General features: G+C 40.9%; 1 protein-coding gene across 1 annotated transcript in view; it reads right to left on the reverse strand.

The window, feature by feature from the left end:
- shank2a (SH3 and multiple ankyrin repeat domains 2a) overlaps positions 1–16378 on the reverse strand; it is a 124192-nt gene that overhangs the window by 61176 nt on the left and 46638 nt on the right. Inside the window, 1 exon segment of the mRNA XM_076156288.1 lies at positions 11204–11270. Within this exon segment, the coding sequence (XP_076012403.1) occupies positions 11204–11270 (67 nt within the window).

Below are 16378 nucleotides of genomic sequence, written 5' to 3' on the forward strand. Positions count from 1 at the left end.
TGAGATTCCAAACAATTGACAAAAAAATACAAAGTTCTGACAAGATAAAAACAATGTGGTTGGGAAATGATAGAGGGTTAATTGCATGCAGTCAAAAACGTAATTAGTCATTTATGTTCCCATTGCTTATGTTTCCATGCATAATCAATCACCAAGAGGCCTGTACATTGCAGCAAACTGATATGGATGTGTGCACTGATCAGGCAGCGCCTCCATACTACTGACGTCATCATGCAAAATTAGAATTAACCTTTTTTTTGGATTTGTTTTCATGTACATGGAAATGATTTCAATTGCCATGACGCCTAAACTAAGGTAAGGAGACTGGCCACACATTCACACCAGATCCAGGTGTCGAGGACATACATCTTGAACATCAACAGTCACAGAGTAATTATTGCAGCTTGACCAAAGAAGATGTGCACAATGAAACAGTATAGGCTATTCAAAGGTGCATTTAAGGCTTTGGAGTTGTGTTTACATTTTCTGTGCTCACTGGTTGTAGCAGATAATTCAGTTTATAAGAGTGTGTTACCTCTTCTTTACCTCTTCATTAACATTTATTTTAGTAGAATAAGATAATGAAGATGACCTTAACACTACTACTGCTTCTCTGTTTTTGTCATTATAAATGTCACATTCCCTGCTCACAGAGCTGACAGTCCTTTGGGTCATTGTCCTCTAGGTTGGAACCTTTTGCTCACCATGTATGAGCTTTGTCCTATTTTATTATGTAACAATTCCTAGCACGCGCAAATACAGTCACCTGAAACTTCACAAGGGCATTGCAGAAAACTGAAAGTTTTGTAAAATTACACTGCAAACACTGGTGTGAGTAACAAGCAGCTATAATAATAATCTAAAATATTATTGTATGACAATTTTGCGTGGCAGAATGAAGTGAATATGGGCACAATTTTAGTTTCAAAGATTGAGCAGAATAGAAGAGATTATCTTTATATATTTTGCACATAAATGTTAAACTAGCAATTATTATGATAATGGTGGTAATGAGGAGGATGACGACCAAGCCTCCTCATCACTGTAACCTCCATCATCATCATCATCAGGTCATTTGCATAGTGGACCTCGGGATTAAAATGCAACCTTCGTCCACTATGACTTAAAACACAGATCCCCATTTAACAGGAACATTCCCCTGCCTGCAAGCCACAGCGCCGACCCCATTGACAAAATAGCAGTGGATGAATCAAAGCACCACCATGTTTTCACACACAGGCAGATGGTCGGCTGTTCTCGGCAGGTTCCATTTGGGAACAGCTCAGACTTCTGTCTGTAGGTGTCTTCACCACATTGGGCTCAAAATCTTCATCTTCCACAGTGACCTAAAAACTCATCAAATGCCGGTGCTGCTGCAGATTATTCCTGTGATCCAAACACGCGCCGACCTACCTACAGCCTAATTGTGGTGATAAAAATATCTCCAATGATTAGGAGCATGCAAACGGAAAGAAAAGGAACCCCAGGTGTACTTTTCAAAAAGGGAAATAGCTCCAAATTCAAATAAGTTCACACTGGAGCTTTTCACATAAAGAGTTAAACGTCGAAACAGCGTCTGGTTTGTAAAAGTAAACAGAAGTGATTTGTCTTCTTACCTTCCTTTTTTAAGGCATTGAGTAAAGACTTCATTGTCGCTTCTGTTAACTCCGCTCACTATCACGGATCGTGCATATCACCCGACTTGAAAGAAGCCACAGTTTCCCGTTCAGCACCCCGGACAGCGACTACGCGGAGCTGAGCGCAGCGCGCTGCAGAGCCGAGGAGCAGCCGGGAGCAGCGCACATGATCCCGCTCACACCTTCTACTACCACCGCCTCCTGTGAGCCAGGACGACCCCTTCCCCTCCCCTCCACAGACACACACACACACACACACGCACACACAAGCATACGATCACCCATTTCTTAACCCCGCCCTCACACGCCTCCTTCTTCCTCTCTCCTCTCTTTCCCGTGAGGTTACACACACTGTCCTGGAAAAAGTGGTAATTGGGGTGGAGGTGGGGCACTCAGTAATACAAGTGTGTGGTAGTCGTAGTAGTGGTAGTGAACGTAGTAATAGTAGTTGTTGTAGAATCACAAACAACGTACTGTTCTGTTCTGTTTTCTTATGAGATGGCTTTAATATTGTGCATGAGTGTGTGTATTCAGATGCAGATCCAGGACCAGGAAAAGATCATAAATCTACTCAAAACGTTTGCTAATATGAAAATACAATTTAGAGGACCATGTATTGGTGGAGGTTTAAGTGAGTTCTTTGTAATTGAAGTACATACATATAGTGCAATTTCTGTAGTAGGCAGTATCTTGTTAAACACACTTCTGCATCTGTAAAGTAGGCTACATGGGGAAAATCAATGAAATCATGTTTTATACAGAACAACTCTCGACTTTATCACTGTCTATTTTACAAGGAGGGAAGCACTGGCAAGAATTCTACTGTAACGGACAACAAGAATAGGGTGTGACCCACTGATGAGCAACAAACAGAACACAATTGAATTTTGCAAGACAATGGAAAAAATAAAGGTATTTATTGATTATTTGATCATTACAATTCAATTTAAGATTGATTAGCCAGCTATCTGCTAACAAAAGCTGCAATACAAAAGTATCTCCAGTACTGACCAGCTTTTACCACAGACTGCCTTAATGGAATGGAAAAATAGCAGCCACAGGAATCTCATCTATAAGTCAGTGCCTCAGGTTTTCAGAGTGGATTCATTTGCATATACGTATAAAATTAATGGAACATGAAAAGAAAGAATGTAAGAATAATCTGAGTCTGCAGATTACAAAAGCCCAAGAGACGCACAGTTTAGAAAAAAATGTAACTTCAAAACAAACAAAATGGAAATCAAGATAGCTGGCAACGACACTATGAACGACACTAACAATAAGTGCAGATACAGAGTGAAGGTTAGATTACGTGTGTGTATGTGTGTACATGTCTGCCTACATACAGTATATGCGTATATTCAAGCGAGACAAGATATGAAATTGTTTTACTGTTGAAAGGATATTTTTTACCTCAATCATCCAGGGGCCTCCAACTTGATTTGGCTCGATGACCTTATTGGCGTAGTGTAACAGCCATTTCAGAAGATTTGTTTTCTTCTGTAAAGGATTTAGGTTTCACACACATAGAGCAGGAGGGCCTTGACTGCTGCTGTGAAGAATTAACGCTTCAGTTTCCTTGACAAAGTGGAATCTTATTCTTCTACTCCTTCTTCTTCTTCTTCAGTCCTTTGTTGACCAAACCGCTTTCCATGGACTTGGTTTTCCTGGCATTTAAATGTTGTCCAACTTACAGACATTCAGAAGTTACGGAGCTTTGTTGATTTCATCATATCGGTAATATGATATAGGTAACGTCGACAAGATCTGCTGACAAGTCAAGTCAAGTCAAGTCAACTTCATTATAATACAATGTCACATAAAAGGTCTCAAAGGGCTTTAGAGGCCACAACATCATGAAAATTCATCCAAAGCTCTCTAGGAAGAGGGGGGGGGGGGGGGAAACTCTCGAAAAAAAGGATAAAAGGAAGAGACCTCTAGAGAGGCAATTCCAAGAGAGATTCCTAGGTTATTATACTGAAGTGCAATTTGAGTTGTGTAAGTGTGTAAATTCACATTGTGCAATGTGGCTGGTGTTCATATAAAGATTAAAATAATTGCAAATTTTGGGATAATCTGTAACTATGTCTTTTTAATTTTAAACAATATCAACAAACAATCCTTTTTTTAAATTGAACAAATGGAAGCCAACAAAAATACAGATTCAATGGCAAGGTTAGACGCCCCCCAGCTTGGTGTCTGCAGAGATGACGAGCAGTAGTTGAAATCTCTGGAGGGTCAGTGACATGGTAAAGATTCGGGTTGAAGCAGTCAGTTCTGCTCTGTTGGTCATGCAACCAATTTTAGACGGCTGTGTAGATCTTTCATGCTTTGGTTTCCATGGAAAAGTTCAGGGTATTGGAGAGATGGGTTTCTATTTGAGGAATTCAGTTGCATTGATGAGGAAGATGAAACCATGGTGGCTGAGAAAGACGCTGAAGCCAAGGTGTTAGTAGATGATTGTGATTCTAATTTATTCCGATTTAGTTTCCATAACTTATCCTGTCATCCATGTCAGTTGTCGCTAGTTAGGGATAAGAGAGGAGATTTTGAACAAATGATGGACTGTCCAGGGGCTTCTTTCAAAGTAAACCCTTTGTGTTGCTAAGCAACCCAGAGGAAGATGACTCCATATATCATTAAAGCTACTTGTACACATCAGTGTGCACACCTGCTTGCTGCATGATGTAACGTATAGTACATTCATATATAACATTCATGTCTGCATGTACTCATTCTGCTTGGACTTTGATTTGGCGCTGGGCTGTGGAGTGAAGCCATCTGTTTACATGCTGCCCTGATTGATGAAGGCTTGTTAAAACTCAATCCCTCTCTTCCCACTGTAACTTCAAAGCACACTGAGACATAATCAGCCAAGAACTGACCCAAGAGCAACATACCAGATGGCCACATGCAAAGCATATGTTGTCATAAACTATGCAATAATACTGCAATGACAGCAGATTTACTTTACACTGTTTTCACAACGTGGCCAATCACCGTCCAAACTAGTCTGACTGCCTGCGGGGCTGTAGTATGTGTGAGGACAATGCATCAGTCAAATCTGTTTACGTTTGTCCTTCATATGTTATATTTCAAACAAGCTGATTAGATTTTGATGGAATATGAAATTACAGAGCAAAGCATTTTAAAAATTAATACCATAACGCCAGAAGAGACGCCTCATCTGTTGTCCCGCCATGCGTCCATGTGCGTCTTTTCTTTAAATTGAGCAAATCTTCCACTGACAGATACAGTACATGTCAGTTTTTTGTTTGTCATGCTGTAATTGTATGACTAATGTAAATAACAGCAACAATTAATTGTGTTGCTTTGTGGTTTTCTAGGGATTTTTGAGCTTTAGCGTGGAGAAACCTATTAAAGTCTAAATGACTAGCGAGCATGACTGTCTGATCAACTGGACTAAATACACACATCCTCATCGTCTATGTGTTCATTGCATTCCAACAGTGCATGTGTGTCATTTCCTATATCACCCTGAATGTTTTTTACCAACTCACTGAATTATTAACTGCATCTAGAACCAATTGCCAATTGTTAGATTATTTTTTTGTGAGACGATGGAGATAGAAATAATGTTTACACTGTAGTTTTCCACTCAGAAAACGACACAAAATAGCTTGTGGCGTGTCATTGTGCATAATGTCTGTGGAGGAAATTGTCTTCTTGCCTCCATGATGGATCTCTCCTGGTATGATTATAGAACACTGTTGTAGAATGGGGTGTCTAGCAAGTACCCCTAGCTTTTGACATTTTGAAAGTTTTCCAGTAATTATGCTCCATTGTAGCTGCTAGAAATATCCTGATGTGATGTCAGACTGTCTACAATTGGCCACTTTACCCGCAGAAACAAGGAAAATAAACCAAAATTAGAGGTACACAACCACTGGTAGTTGTTACAACAGCAACAGTTTTTTTTTCTCCATAGACGGATTGACTGATTATTTCTGAGCAGACACATGTGGAGGTGAGAAGTGAGTAACAGAATCCCCTGGGTGTTTTTACACACCAGAATTTATTGGATCTTAGCTCATTCTACCTTACAGGTTGCATGAGTACCCCCATGCTCTGTGGGGTGTAAAGGATGAACAAACAGGCTGATAATGCAGTTTTCTTGCACTTACTGACTGGCTTTGATCTACTTCAGCCCTACTAGCCTAATTTGGTCGCCTCACACTTGTATGTACTGTATGTATAAATGAAACCCTCGGAGCTAGGCTGCGGGGCTCAGAAGTTTTCAATCAACATTTCTATAAGATTCCTCACATGGTGCAAAATGGTGTTACCTTTTCCCAAAACTTATTTGATCGTACTGTGTTAATGCCTTATGTGTGTGTTTGCATGTGTGTGAGTGTGTCAGGAAGAGGACACGCTTGTACCACATTTAGAGCCTCGCTATCTGCCAGAGGAATCTGTTAAAAGAGTGACAGATTTGCAGACTCAAACCGTGCAAGAAGTGCTTGGACAGCCCTCAATGACAGAATCTGCTGCCAAAACCAATCAAAGCCCGTTCGAGAGCTCGGTAGATGTGAGGGAAAGGATGAGCCAAATCGAAAACAGCGAAGATTTGCAGTCAAAGTCACAGAGAGAGAGAGAGAGAGAGAGAGAGATGGAGAAATGTGTGAGAAAAAAATCCCAAATGTATTCCTGATTATCTGATTCTCATTGGGGCTGCAGACACTTAAACTCAGGCAGAGGTGACCATTTCAAATAATTCAATGTTAAGCACAGGGACATCTGACCAGAATTTAACAATCACTGACAGCACGATGCGGATAACCACACAGCAGAGAGAAATAAAGGCAAAATAAAATCACATTAGCTGATTAAAAATGGCACAGAAATCTTATTAAGCCTGTTAGAAATTCTAATGTCAACTGAAAGAATGATTGCACCATTTGGGAACATCCAAATGTCAACATGTCCCCCTTTCAACGGGACATACAGTATTATGTGATTTGTTCTATATTGTAATATTGTGAGGAGTGTGTGTTGAACACTGTCAAAATGTCACAACAACTTTGGCTTATAGAAATGTATCCAGCAAGACAAACCTGTAGGATGTGTAAGAAGAAGAAGCAAGCAAGTGTTAGGCCAGCATGCATGTTTTGCTTTCTTGGGGCATTACTCATTCAAGCTGGACACGAAAGAAAAGCTTAAGCTAGACCTTGTACGTTTTCACTCAGTTTGCATAGCAATGCTGTAGCAAGGAGGAGGAGTAGAGGAGGATTTTTTTTGCATTTTGGAATATTAGATTCAATATAGACCTTGAATGAAAATATGAATATGGAAATCTTATACTCTGTTCCCTTTCATTACTTACTCATGTCTCAGGTACTGTATTGTAAATGAATGGAGTTGGATAGAGTCAACATGCTTCAAATGAGGTTGCCAAGTAAAAAAAAAGTTAATGTTCAGCTCATGAACAGAAACAGAACATGTTTAACATTTCAAGAAATAATGACCAGCTTTTCTAATTTCCTTTACTCCATGCAGGAATTCTTTTTCTTTTTTTTGCAGTAATTCTTATCAGTAGCATCTCACTTTGTATCCATAGAAACCCTGATGCATAAACATCTCCATCAGCTTGACAAGACTTGTTTGCCTATGAGGCTGTGGCAGACAAGAGGACGCACTGCTGTATGTCAGCCAGCTCAGTCTTTTGGGGAAGATGTTTGAGGGCTTTTGTGGAGTTTGGCTTCCGTTCATTTCTAGTTTAGACTGGAAAGCAGCAAATACAGTGTTCCATATCTGTAAATAGCAAACTGGGAATAGAGGAGTGTGAAAACGTTTAAAGCGCGTACATGTGAGTGTGTTTCTTGGTTTGTGCATCCTTGTTTGTGTGTGTTTGGTCAATACATGCTCCATGTTGGATTATCACACTCTGGCAGCGGGTGGTCTAATATGCCCATCTGTCAGTCATTCTTACACGGCCTTACTGCTCATAAAGAGGAGACATGCAGCAGAGATTCCTACAGTACAATATCTTCCACAGACACACTCACTACTTATTCAAGATGTGTTGTGTATCTTTTCTTGTCTTATATGAGAGTGAGAGTCAATCCTAAAGACACTAGATAAGCTTGTATTACTGTTGGAAATCAGTACATTGTGTTGCATTCTTTGTTTTAATGTCTGTTTTGTTTCCTCTGCCAGTGGAGCGACTTCACTGTGACATACAAGCAATATGTCTTCAGTACCGCTAACAAATGTATACATCAAGTTATCAGTTAGTTTTTCTTCTGGCACATTGCTATTATCTAATTTAACCCACCTTTTACCTTTCACATGTAGTAAAAAAGCACATGGAATCAGATATTCACAGATTTGCCGCAGTCTCCGAATTTCCTTGCCATTCTGACTTGCACGTCACAAAAATCAACACTCTTGACGTGGCTGCAACCATTGCCGCACACACCCCCAGCTGCAAAAAGTGCTCTCATCCCTCTTTTCTGCAATACAATACAACTGTGTTCAGGAAGATATGAAGATTCTGTCCAAATAAATGTAGCTATGATGTGTGTCATGTAAGCACACAACAAACACACGCTCGGTTGGTTTGATAGCTGGGCCACACAGCATGAAGAACTGTCAGTACACAGAATTCCTCACCAAGCCAATTGCCCAGCCCACCATTCTACGCTGTGTTATCGCTATGTTGCCATGACTTTGGCTTCCAGAGCCCCGACATCCACAATATATTCCTCCTTATCTACTCGCTGTCACAAACATGACCACAGAGGGAGATGTGTTATGGACTCACAACAGGATGGGCTTTTTCTTCGGCACACTTCCCAGTGTTGACACTATAGCATATAGGGCCATGGTGTATGTTGTTGTGGGGTCACTGCCATGACGATGCTCATCTCACACTGCTGGTGTGTTTACCCTAAGGAGGCACACTTCAAAACAGAACAGATTGTGATTGACATCACAATCTGTTATGGGTTTGAGAAGGTTACCTGTCCATCATGTTTGGCCTGCAGCTGGGATGAGCAGCCTTCACGCCTACAGCATCATGCAAAACAGCTATGGGAAGTGATTAGTGTATGTTGAGAACAGCGAGAACACACATTCAGATAACGTAGGCAAAATAATTTCATCAAACATGTGTGTATGCCTTTCTAGCTGCTGTGTGTGTGTGTGCCCGCGCGAGTTCCTATGTGACTACATAATGTCTCTGTGCTCCCTGTGAATGTGCAGCTATTATGTATATAGGTCACACACACACACACACACACACACACACACACACACACACACACACACACACACACACACACACACACACTGACATGTTAGCTGCATGAAGAACTTCAGGCTACAGAAATGAGTGTCAGTGCCCTTCAAGAGCCCTTTCTATCTCTCCCATTCACATTGTGTCCTACTTCACGTCTCACTGCTCTGTCCGCCTTTGTCTCAGCACAGACTCCACATAGAAATGACGCTAAACAGTGCACACCAAGTGCTTGGAACTGAAGCTGCCTTGTGATCTTGTTCTCTTCCTGGTTGAGAATAAACTCTGAACACGCAGAAATTATTGATTAATTATGTGCTTCCAACTCACAACTCACTCACACACAATAGCTTCTATCAAAACCACAGAGAGCACCAGCGGTCATTGCTCTTCATAATCATTCATGTAAGCTGTAATATTGTGGTAGTTACTGCAACCTATTTTGTCTTAAATGCCATCTAGTGAGATGAAACAACATCTGAATTGTAATTTGAACAATTTCCCCCATGGTCAGAGCTGTTGTGCAGCGGTAATTCAATACTGTATGCAGTGCATGCAGTAAACAAACGGCTGATGACCACATCTGCAAAGAACTCACTCATGACCTTGTGTGCTTTTGTATTCTAAATCCCAAAACACAAAAAAATCCTGTGTATCAAGAAACTATAAGGGGTTTAATGTATAGTTGTTATACAGTACGTCATAAAATACAGGCCTAAAATTGAATTTAAAGTCTTAATCCACAAAATTGCACATAACTGTCAAATAATAAATGAGTAAATTATTAAGTACAGTAAATATACCTGGCTGCTTATTCTTTGATATTAACTTGAACGGGTATGAGAATAATCTGTAACCCAATATGTGGATAAATGCCTCAGCCTTCTTTGATGCAACAACTGATGAATACCAAAGTGAGTAAGAGATTAGTGATGTTCTACTCGCTGTGTTGGGTTCAGTGTGTTGCAGGCGTTATTCCGAATCCCACGACAGTTCCCTCAGCCTGGCCAATCGCAACACTTAAAGGGCAGGTCTTGCCAACAAATTCAGTTGGATTCGGAATAACACGAGTTGGAGAAAGATGTCGCAGTCAAATAACAGATTAACCGTTACATCATCTGATAGAGAGAAGCCGCGAGAAAGACAAAATCACAAGCCTAATGCTCTTTAACCAAATCGCTCTCTCTCTCTCTCTCTCTCTCTCTCTCTCGCACACACACACACACACACACACACACACACACACACACACACACACACACATACACACACACTGAGGTACACTTTAGGCTGAAGTTATGAAGCTCAGAGGGACTGAGAGACAGACAGAATAAAACAATGGAGAGAAAGAGAGTGAGGTGGTTTGGCTGCTGCCTGTCCGTCGTCCATGAGAGAGGGCAGGATTACATCTTTCGATTAGATTTCTCTCCCTCTATCTATCTCTCTCTCTCTCTCTTAATTCATTTTTGTCTGTCCTTTCATCTTTGTTCATCTAGTCTCATTTTGCCTAAAGCCGTGTAATCCTTAAGCTGTCTGTGCCATGCACAAACTGTGTGGGCCTATGGCACTATTAAGAGGAAAAAAAGCTTTGTGATCACTTCACTGGGCTGAACACATTAGTTATTTTACTGTACGCTAAGTGACCAAGGACTTAGAGTTTTTGACACATATTTTTTAAGATCTACATACTCTTTGGCTGTTTGCTTGATCGACCAATCAGGTAGTGGAAGGTAGCCGAAACAGTTTCTCTTAAGAACAGTAAAAAATGCCATTTGTGTAAAAGAGGCAAATGAGTAATGGAAATAAGAAATAGTAGGAAAAGATAAAGTCAAACCACATGGGGATGCCTTGTGATTGGATCCTCACAACCATTGTGCAACTGACCATTAGGTTGCATTGTAACCTAATGGTCAGTTGCACAATGGTTGTGATGATCCAATAATTAAGGCGCTTACATAAACATTTCACAAAAACAGATAAACCAATAAATCTATATACCAACACAATCAAATTCTTCCACAAAGATCACTCAGTAACATGAGGTGTGTAGCACAGCAGTCATGTTGGAAGCGTTCACCATCTGAGGCATTGATCATTTCTCTCGGCCTAATCGGCCTGGGATAATCCAAGTGTAAACATAAACTTTCATCATCTTCGAAGCGCTCTCATTATCCTGCAGAGGGGATTATACTGGTGGGTCATATAGGAGGATCAACCCAAGGGGGGATTGGAAATGTATCTTACTGGAGAAAAAGGGGGTAAAAAAGGACAGAGAGGAAAAAAAAGGAGGCACTATAGTGCCACTCACCTATATCTATCTCTTTGTGGTTCTTGATGAGTTCGGCAAGCTCAAAGTTGCCGGCAATAATGGCGACCTGGAATGAGAAAAAGTAGAGAGGGAGAGAAAGAGAGAGAGGGAGAGGGAAAGAGAGAGAGAGAGAGAGAGAGAGAGAGAGAGAGAGAGAGAGAGAGAGAGAGAGAGAGAGAGAGAGACTTATTAACCTTCTTACAGAAAAGACTTCAAAATGGTGAAAAGAATGAGATTTGCTTTCTTCCCAACTCTCTGAAGTGTGTGTGCATGTGCAATGTTGGTTGCTGGTCTCTGAACCTTCTTTTTCTATCTCTAAGAATGGTGATTCCTTACTTGTGAGGTGGTGGCTTTAACCATCTGTAGCTAGAGGACTAGTAAGATATCACACACACACACGCACACGCGCACACACACACACACACACACACACACACACACACACACACACACACACACACACACACACACACACACACACACGTGTACAAGTCAAGACACATGACATGATGGCATGCACACAGCTCACACATGTAAAGCCACATGTTCATGATGAAGGATCAGAGAGAAAGAGAGCTTAAGTTTCCAGACAAGAAGCTGCACACGCTAAGGGAGTGAAAACAAGTTATTATTTTTCCAATTTGTGCTTTCCCATGGACTGACAGTACAGTAGATAAAAACTGTATTATATTGCAACGCTCTGAGTTCAGTGCAAAGCTCTTAGTGCAAAGTTGAATGCACACAATAATTCCTATGTTTTGCTGTTCGTCACATGCTTGACACCACATCTGATTATTGCTTCTGTAACATGCTTTTGTTTTGTTTACATATGTATGCTGCAGAGAAATAACACTGAATGTATAAATCTTTCCATTCTAAGTCTAAAATAGCACTGAAGGACGAACATATCCTTCAGTTTTGTTCTTTGTCATCCTCTGAATTCATTTTGCGTGTCAAACGAGGTCAAATCCTCTCTGTTCTGAATCACTGAATCAATTCAGATCCAAAACCTGCAGATTTGATCATATGCACACAGCACAGAGCAGCAGTGTTTAATTTTGTTCTCCACCAGGGGGCAGTAAAAGGATTTCCCGTGTGGTGCTGCAAAGGTTGTTCCTGTGTAAGTGACCCAGATCCGGTCTGCCTGTTGTGCTGTTGTGGCTTAAGCTCGCCTCTGCTGGTGCTGAGGGGTGTGTGGTGTTACAGAGCTTACAGCTCGCTTCCAATCACAACCGTCCGTGTAAAAACAGGAGGGAGGAATTGCTCCACACATAAATACTGCACACACCTCAAGGGAGACCCGGCCTCATTATATAAGCATACTCTCTAAAATACAGCATTTTCAAGAACAATCACCTGGGAATTCTCTAACGGATATACTGAATATCAGCAGAGCTCTTTCAGATATTTGCAAAGTTACATTAATATACAATATAGCCCAGATTTCCATCCAGAAAAATGTTGCCTTTGATCTAAAAATGTGAATCAATGTGTGTATTCTTGTGTTCCTAGACGGCACCGTGTGCAGAAGTGAAAGAGATGGAGGAGGAGACATATACTATAAGATGAATGCTGGCTACATTTCACACTCACACACATCTCCCATAGCATATGCCACAATGTGTTGCAAACCCATGACAGGCTGCTCCCTGGATAAACCATTCTCCCAATCCAGGCTCAGGTGGACATGATTGAGTAACATACAGAGAAACAAATGACAACAGAGTGACTCCGCCGATATTCACACGTATTCCGAAATTGCCTTCCTAAATATGTCCAACAGGTTTACGTAACAAATCTGGACGGTTGTGGGAGAGAATCTATTTATTGTGATTGTCACTGGCTTTAGAAACACAAAGGTTGATTGAGTCTGTTCCGTGTCATGGGTGATCAGTTGAGTGTCAATATCCACTCCACAGAAAGCTCCAGCACATTGAGAAGTTCTCACCTAAATCTACAAAACCTCATGAAAAGCAAAATACTACTGCAATTGTATTCTTAAAGCTCACATAACTGTCAGAATTTAATAACCACACTAGTTCCAAAATTATTCATTCTTTTTAGTCAATTAGTCTCAATGAACCGTATGACATTCTATTACATTGAGTAAAAATGATTTGAAAATGATCTGTCTGTTGCTCAACAATTGAAACACCTTGACAAAAATGACAACTCAACCTGTGTGTGTTCCACATCAGTTTGTATCGGTGAAGTGAGGATTACGGCGCTATTGCACCATACTATCGTCGCAAGCTTCTGTAGATTTGTGGAGTGGGTGTCGGATGGTGGGTGGATGGCTGGTCCACTAGCAGTGGACAGGAAATAGTATGAGCCAAATGGTGTTGATACAGAATCCACTGAAGCATAGACCTTTGGCTTTGAACTGAGGATCATCTCAGTGGCACTGAAAGTATATTGTCCAAACCCATTATTTCACAGGATGTTACCTCATCTCTTCTTGGGCGGGTGGGCATCATTTTGCCTTTTTCTGCACTATTAATAGAGTGGGCATTCCCCTGCCCTTGATTTGAACATATGAATCCAGGTAACCAGAAATGCACTCACAATTTATCTCTCATTATCATTCCTCCACCCACCATCACCACTACTACCGCCACCATCACCACCCCCACATTGATTCTTTTCCTGTTCTCCCCTGGTTGTCATGGAGACCAATGGTTGCGTATAAGCGAGAAGTAATAGTGGGGATGGGAAGGAGGTGGAGCCGCGTTGTGCCTGGCAGCCAAGTGGAACATCAGTAAGGGCATTGAGTTTTTCAGATCAAAAAAGCAGAGAGATGAAGACAGAAGGGACAGGAAATCAATCAGCAATCCACAAAGAAAGCGAAATGGATATAATTGTTGTTACTTAGTCCAGAAAGCTGTGATCCAAACTCCTCGCTGTCATTCGATCAAACCAATGAAATCTCCAAATATGAGAATGAGAGAGGAAGAGAATGTGTTAGGCCGAGAAGGACAGCGAATAATGGCAGAGAGGGGAAATCGAAAAAGACACGAGGATTATAATGAGGACTGGAGAGAGAGTAGATTAGAGGCACGGAGGAAAAAAAAAAAAAAGTGCAGAAGATAGAAAGAATGTGGCAACTCCAATGTGTGAAAAGAAAGAGGGGAGGGCAAATGAAATGACTTATTGTGATAAGGAAGCTTAGAAGAGCACAGACGTTAAACTAGAGAGAGATGAAAACACTGTGTGAGGAGAGAGAAGTGTGAGGAGAGTTAGAAGAGACACAGGATGTGAATAATAATGTAGGAGGTAGGAGCTTATTAAGTAAAGAAAATAAACTCCATCTCTTCATCATCAAGACTCTAGGGCGACCACAGAGGAAGATGAAGGATTGATATTGAGATTTCTCAGCTTCAGCTATGTTTATCTTTTTTCTTAATATTTTGTACGCAACAGTGATTATAAGGTGAAGGCTTAGTGCACGCACACACACACACACACACACACACACTGAACTGACACATGATGTCATCACCACGCACCCACACAGTCGTCTCATTAAGATCACATGTGACAGTTCAACATAAGTCAGGCACTCCTTAACCCTAACCCTAAGTTAATTTAGGCTCTGATGATGGTGCTCTTGAGCATTTTACTCCGTCTTATACTATCAAGTTCACAAACAAAGGGCATTAATGTGGGGTTAATGTGGACTTTCTCCCCCTTTTGATTTCCAATAATCCCTGCATTCATTCAGCCAAAAGGAATGCATTTTATTTCAGCAAATGAACTTGTTACTTCATAGTGTAATTACATAGTGTATGTAATTAATGTTTTTGATACACTGACCCTTCATTAGCCTTCTGAGTCTGCGGCAATTATGTTATGATTGCCTGCATTTCCCAAAATGTAAAACACATAGAAAACAGGTTGACTCTTGTTTTTTTCATGTGTAGGTGGCGAGTGCAAAGGGGATAAATTTAGTAAGAGCAAGAGAGCGAGTTTTTCCACTCGAAAGCAAGTGAGAGTCCACAGCAATGTCTAGTGGCTGCTTTTTGTTCTGTTCTGCTCAGCTTTCTGTCAGTGGAGAAGAAGATCAAATAGGAATAAAAGTGCAAAATGGTGGCCCCAAGAAGGAATTTCTCGCCCTTTGATTCTCAGGCACCGATACGGAAACCAGGCCTTTACTGTTGACATTTTAAATATCTTAACGTAATAACCTGCTTTTTGATACCAAATGTGATCTGCATATTTGACAGTTCTATGGTTTGTTATGCTTTCCTTTACATCTCCTGTGCAAATATGGGAAGCAGCAACATTTCAAAACAGGCAGATTAGACATATTTCCATGATCTCCTATTTGTTTCAGACATGATTTCAAAGTCTAACTTGAATGTGCAATAAACCTTGATCCCTTCATGTGCTGTCTCTACAGAAGGCCTGATTTGGCAACAGATTGTGAAACATGGAGTCTAGCCAAACACTTCACGAGCCTCATACCTCACAGATGTGTCAAACCAGGGATGTAAGCTAATTCAAATGTGTTAAATGTTGATGTCGACATGTTAGGTTAGGACTTTATAGGCATCAACCCTAACTTCTAACTCATTGACAACATTCAACACACACTCCCCACTATAAACAGGAGGGAAATAAGCACATGTCCCCTTTAAAACCCCCTTCAGTTTATTCTATCAAATGTACACTTTTAACAGACCAGTTAATGAATCTTGGCACTACGTTGAAAAAAAATTGAAGCATCATGTGGAGATAAATCTACAGGTCAGGTCGACTCTGACATGTACAGTAAATTCAGACCTCGCCTTGTCGTGTGAAGACCTGAGAGTTTCACACAACGGCGTCATCTGTATCGGTCTGGGGCAATCTCCTTTCATGAAGTGCTCCAACTAATGAAGTGCTCCATTTGAGTGGCTGTGGAGGACAGTTGGGGACCTCGTGGGACTGCCTTTCATAAACGCCCCTCTGATTAAGACTCTTGTATATCTCAGTCGTATGCTATGAGTCAATCATGCCAGCGAGGCAGCTCTTACTGCTGCTGGCGTTTTTCTAGGATGGAGATGGATGTGCTACGGAGGAATACACACATACACACAGATACAACACAAGGATATGGGAGCATACATAACATACTATACTATGGAAGATGTGATGAGTTTGGTTTACACTATATACCACCTTATACCTTAACAC

This window comes from Genypterus blacodes, unplaced genomic scaffold (assembly GCF_046128005.1).
Source record: "Genypterus blacodes isolate CSIRO-AG114 ecotype Tasmania unplaced genomic scaffold, CSIRO-AGI_Gbla_v1 ptg000067l_1, whole genome shotgun sequence".
Taxonomy (NCBI): domain Eukaryota; kingdom Metazoa; phylum Chordata; class Actinopteri; order Ophidiiformes; family Ophidiidae; genus Genypterus; species Genypterus blacodes.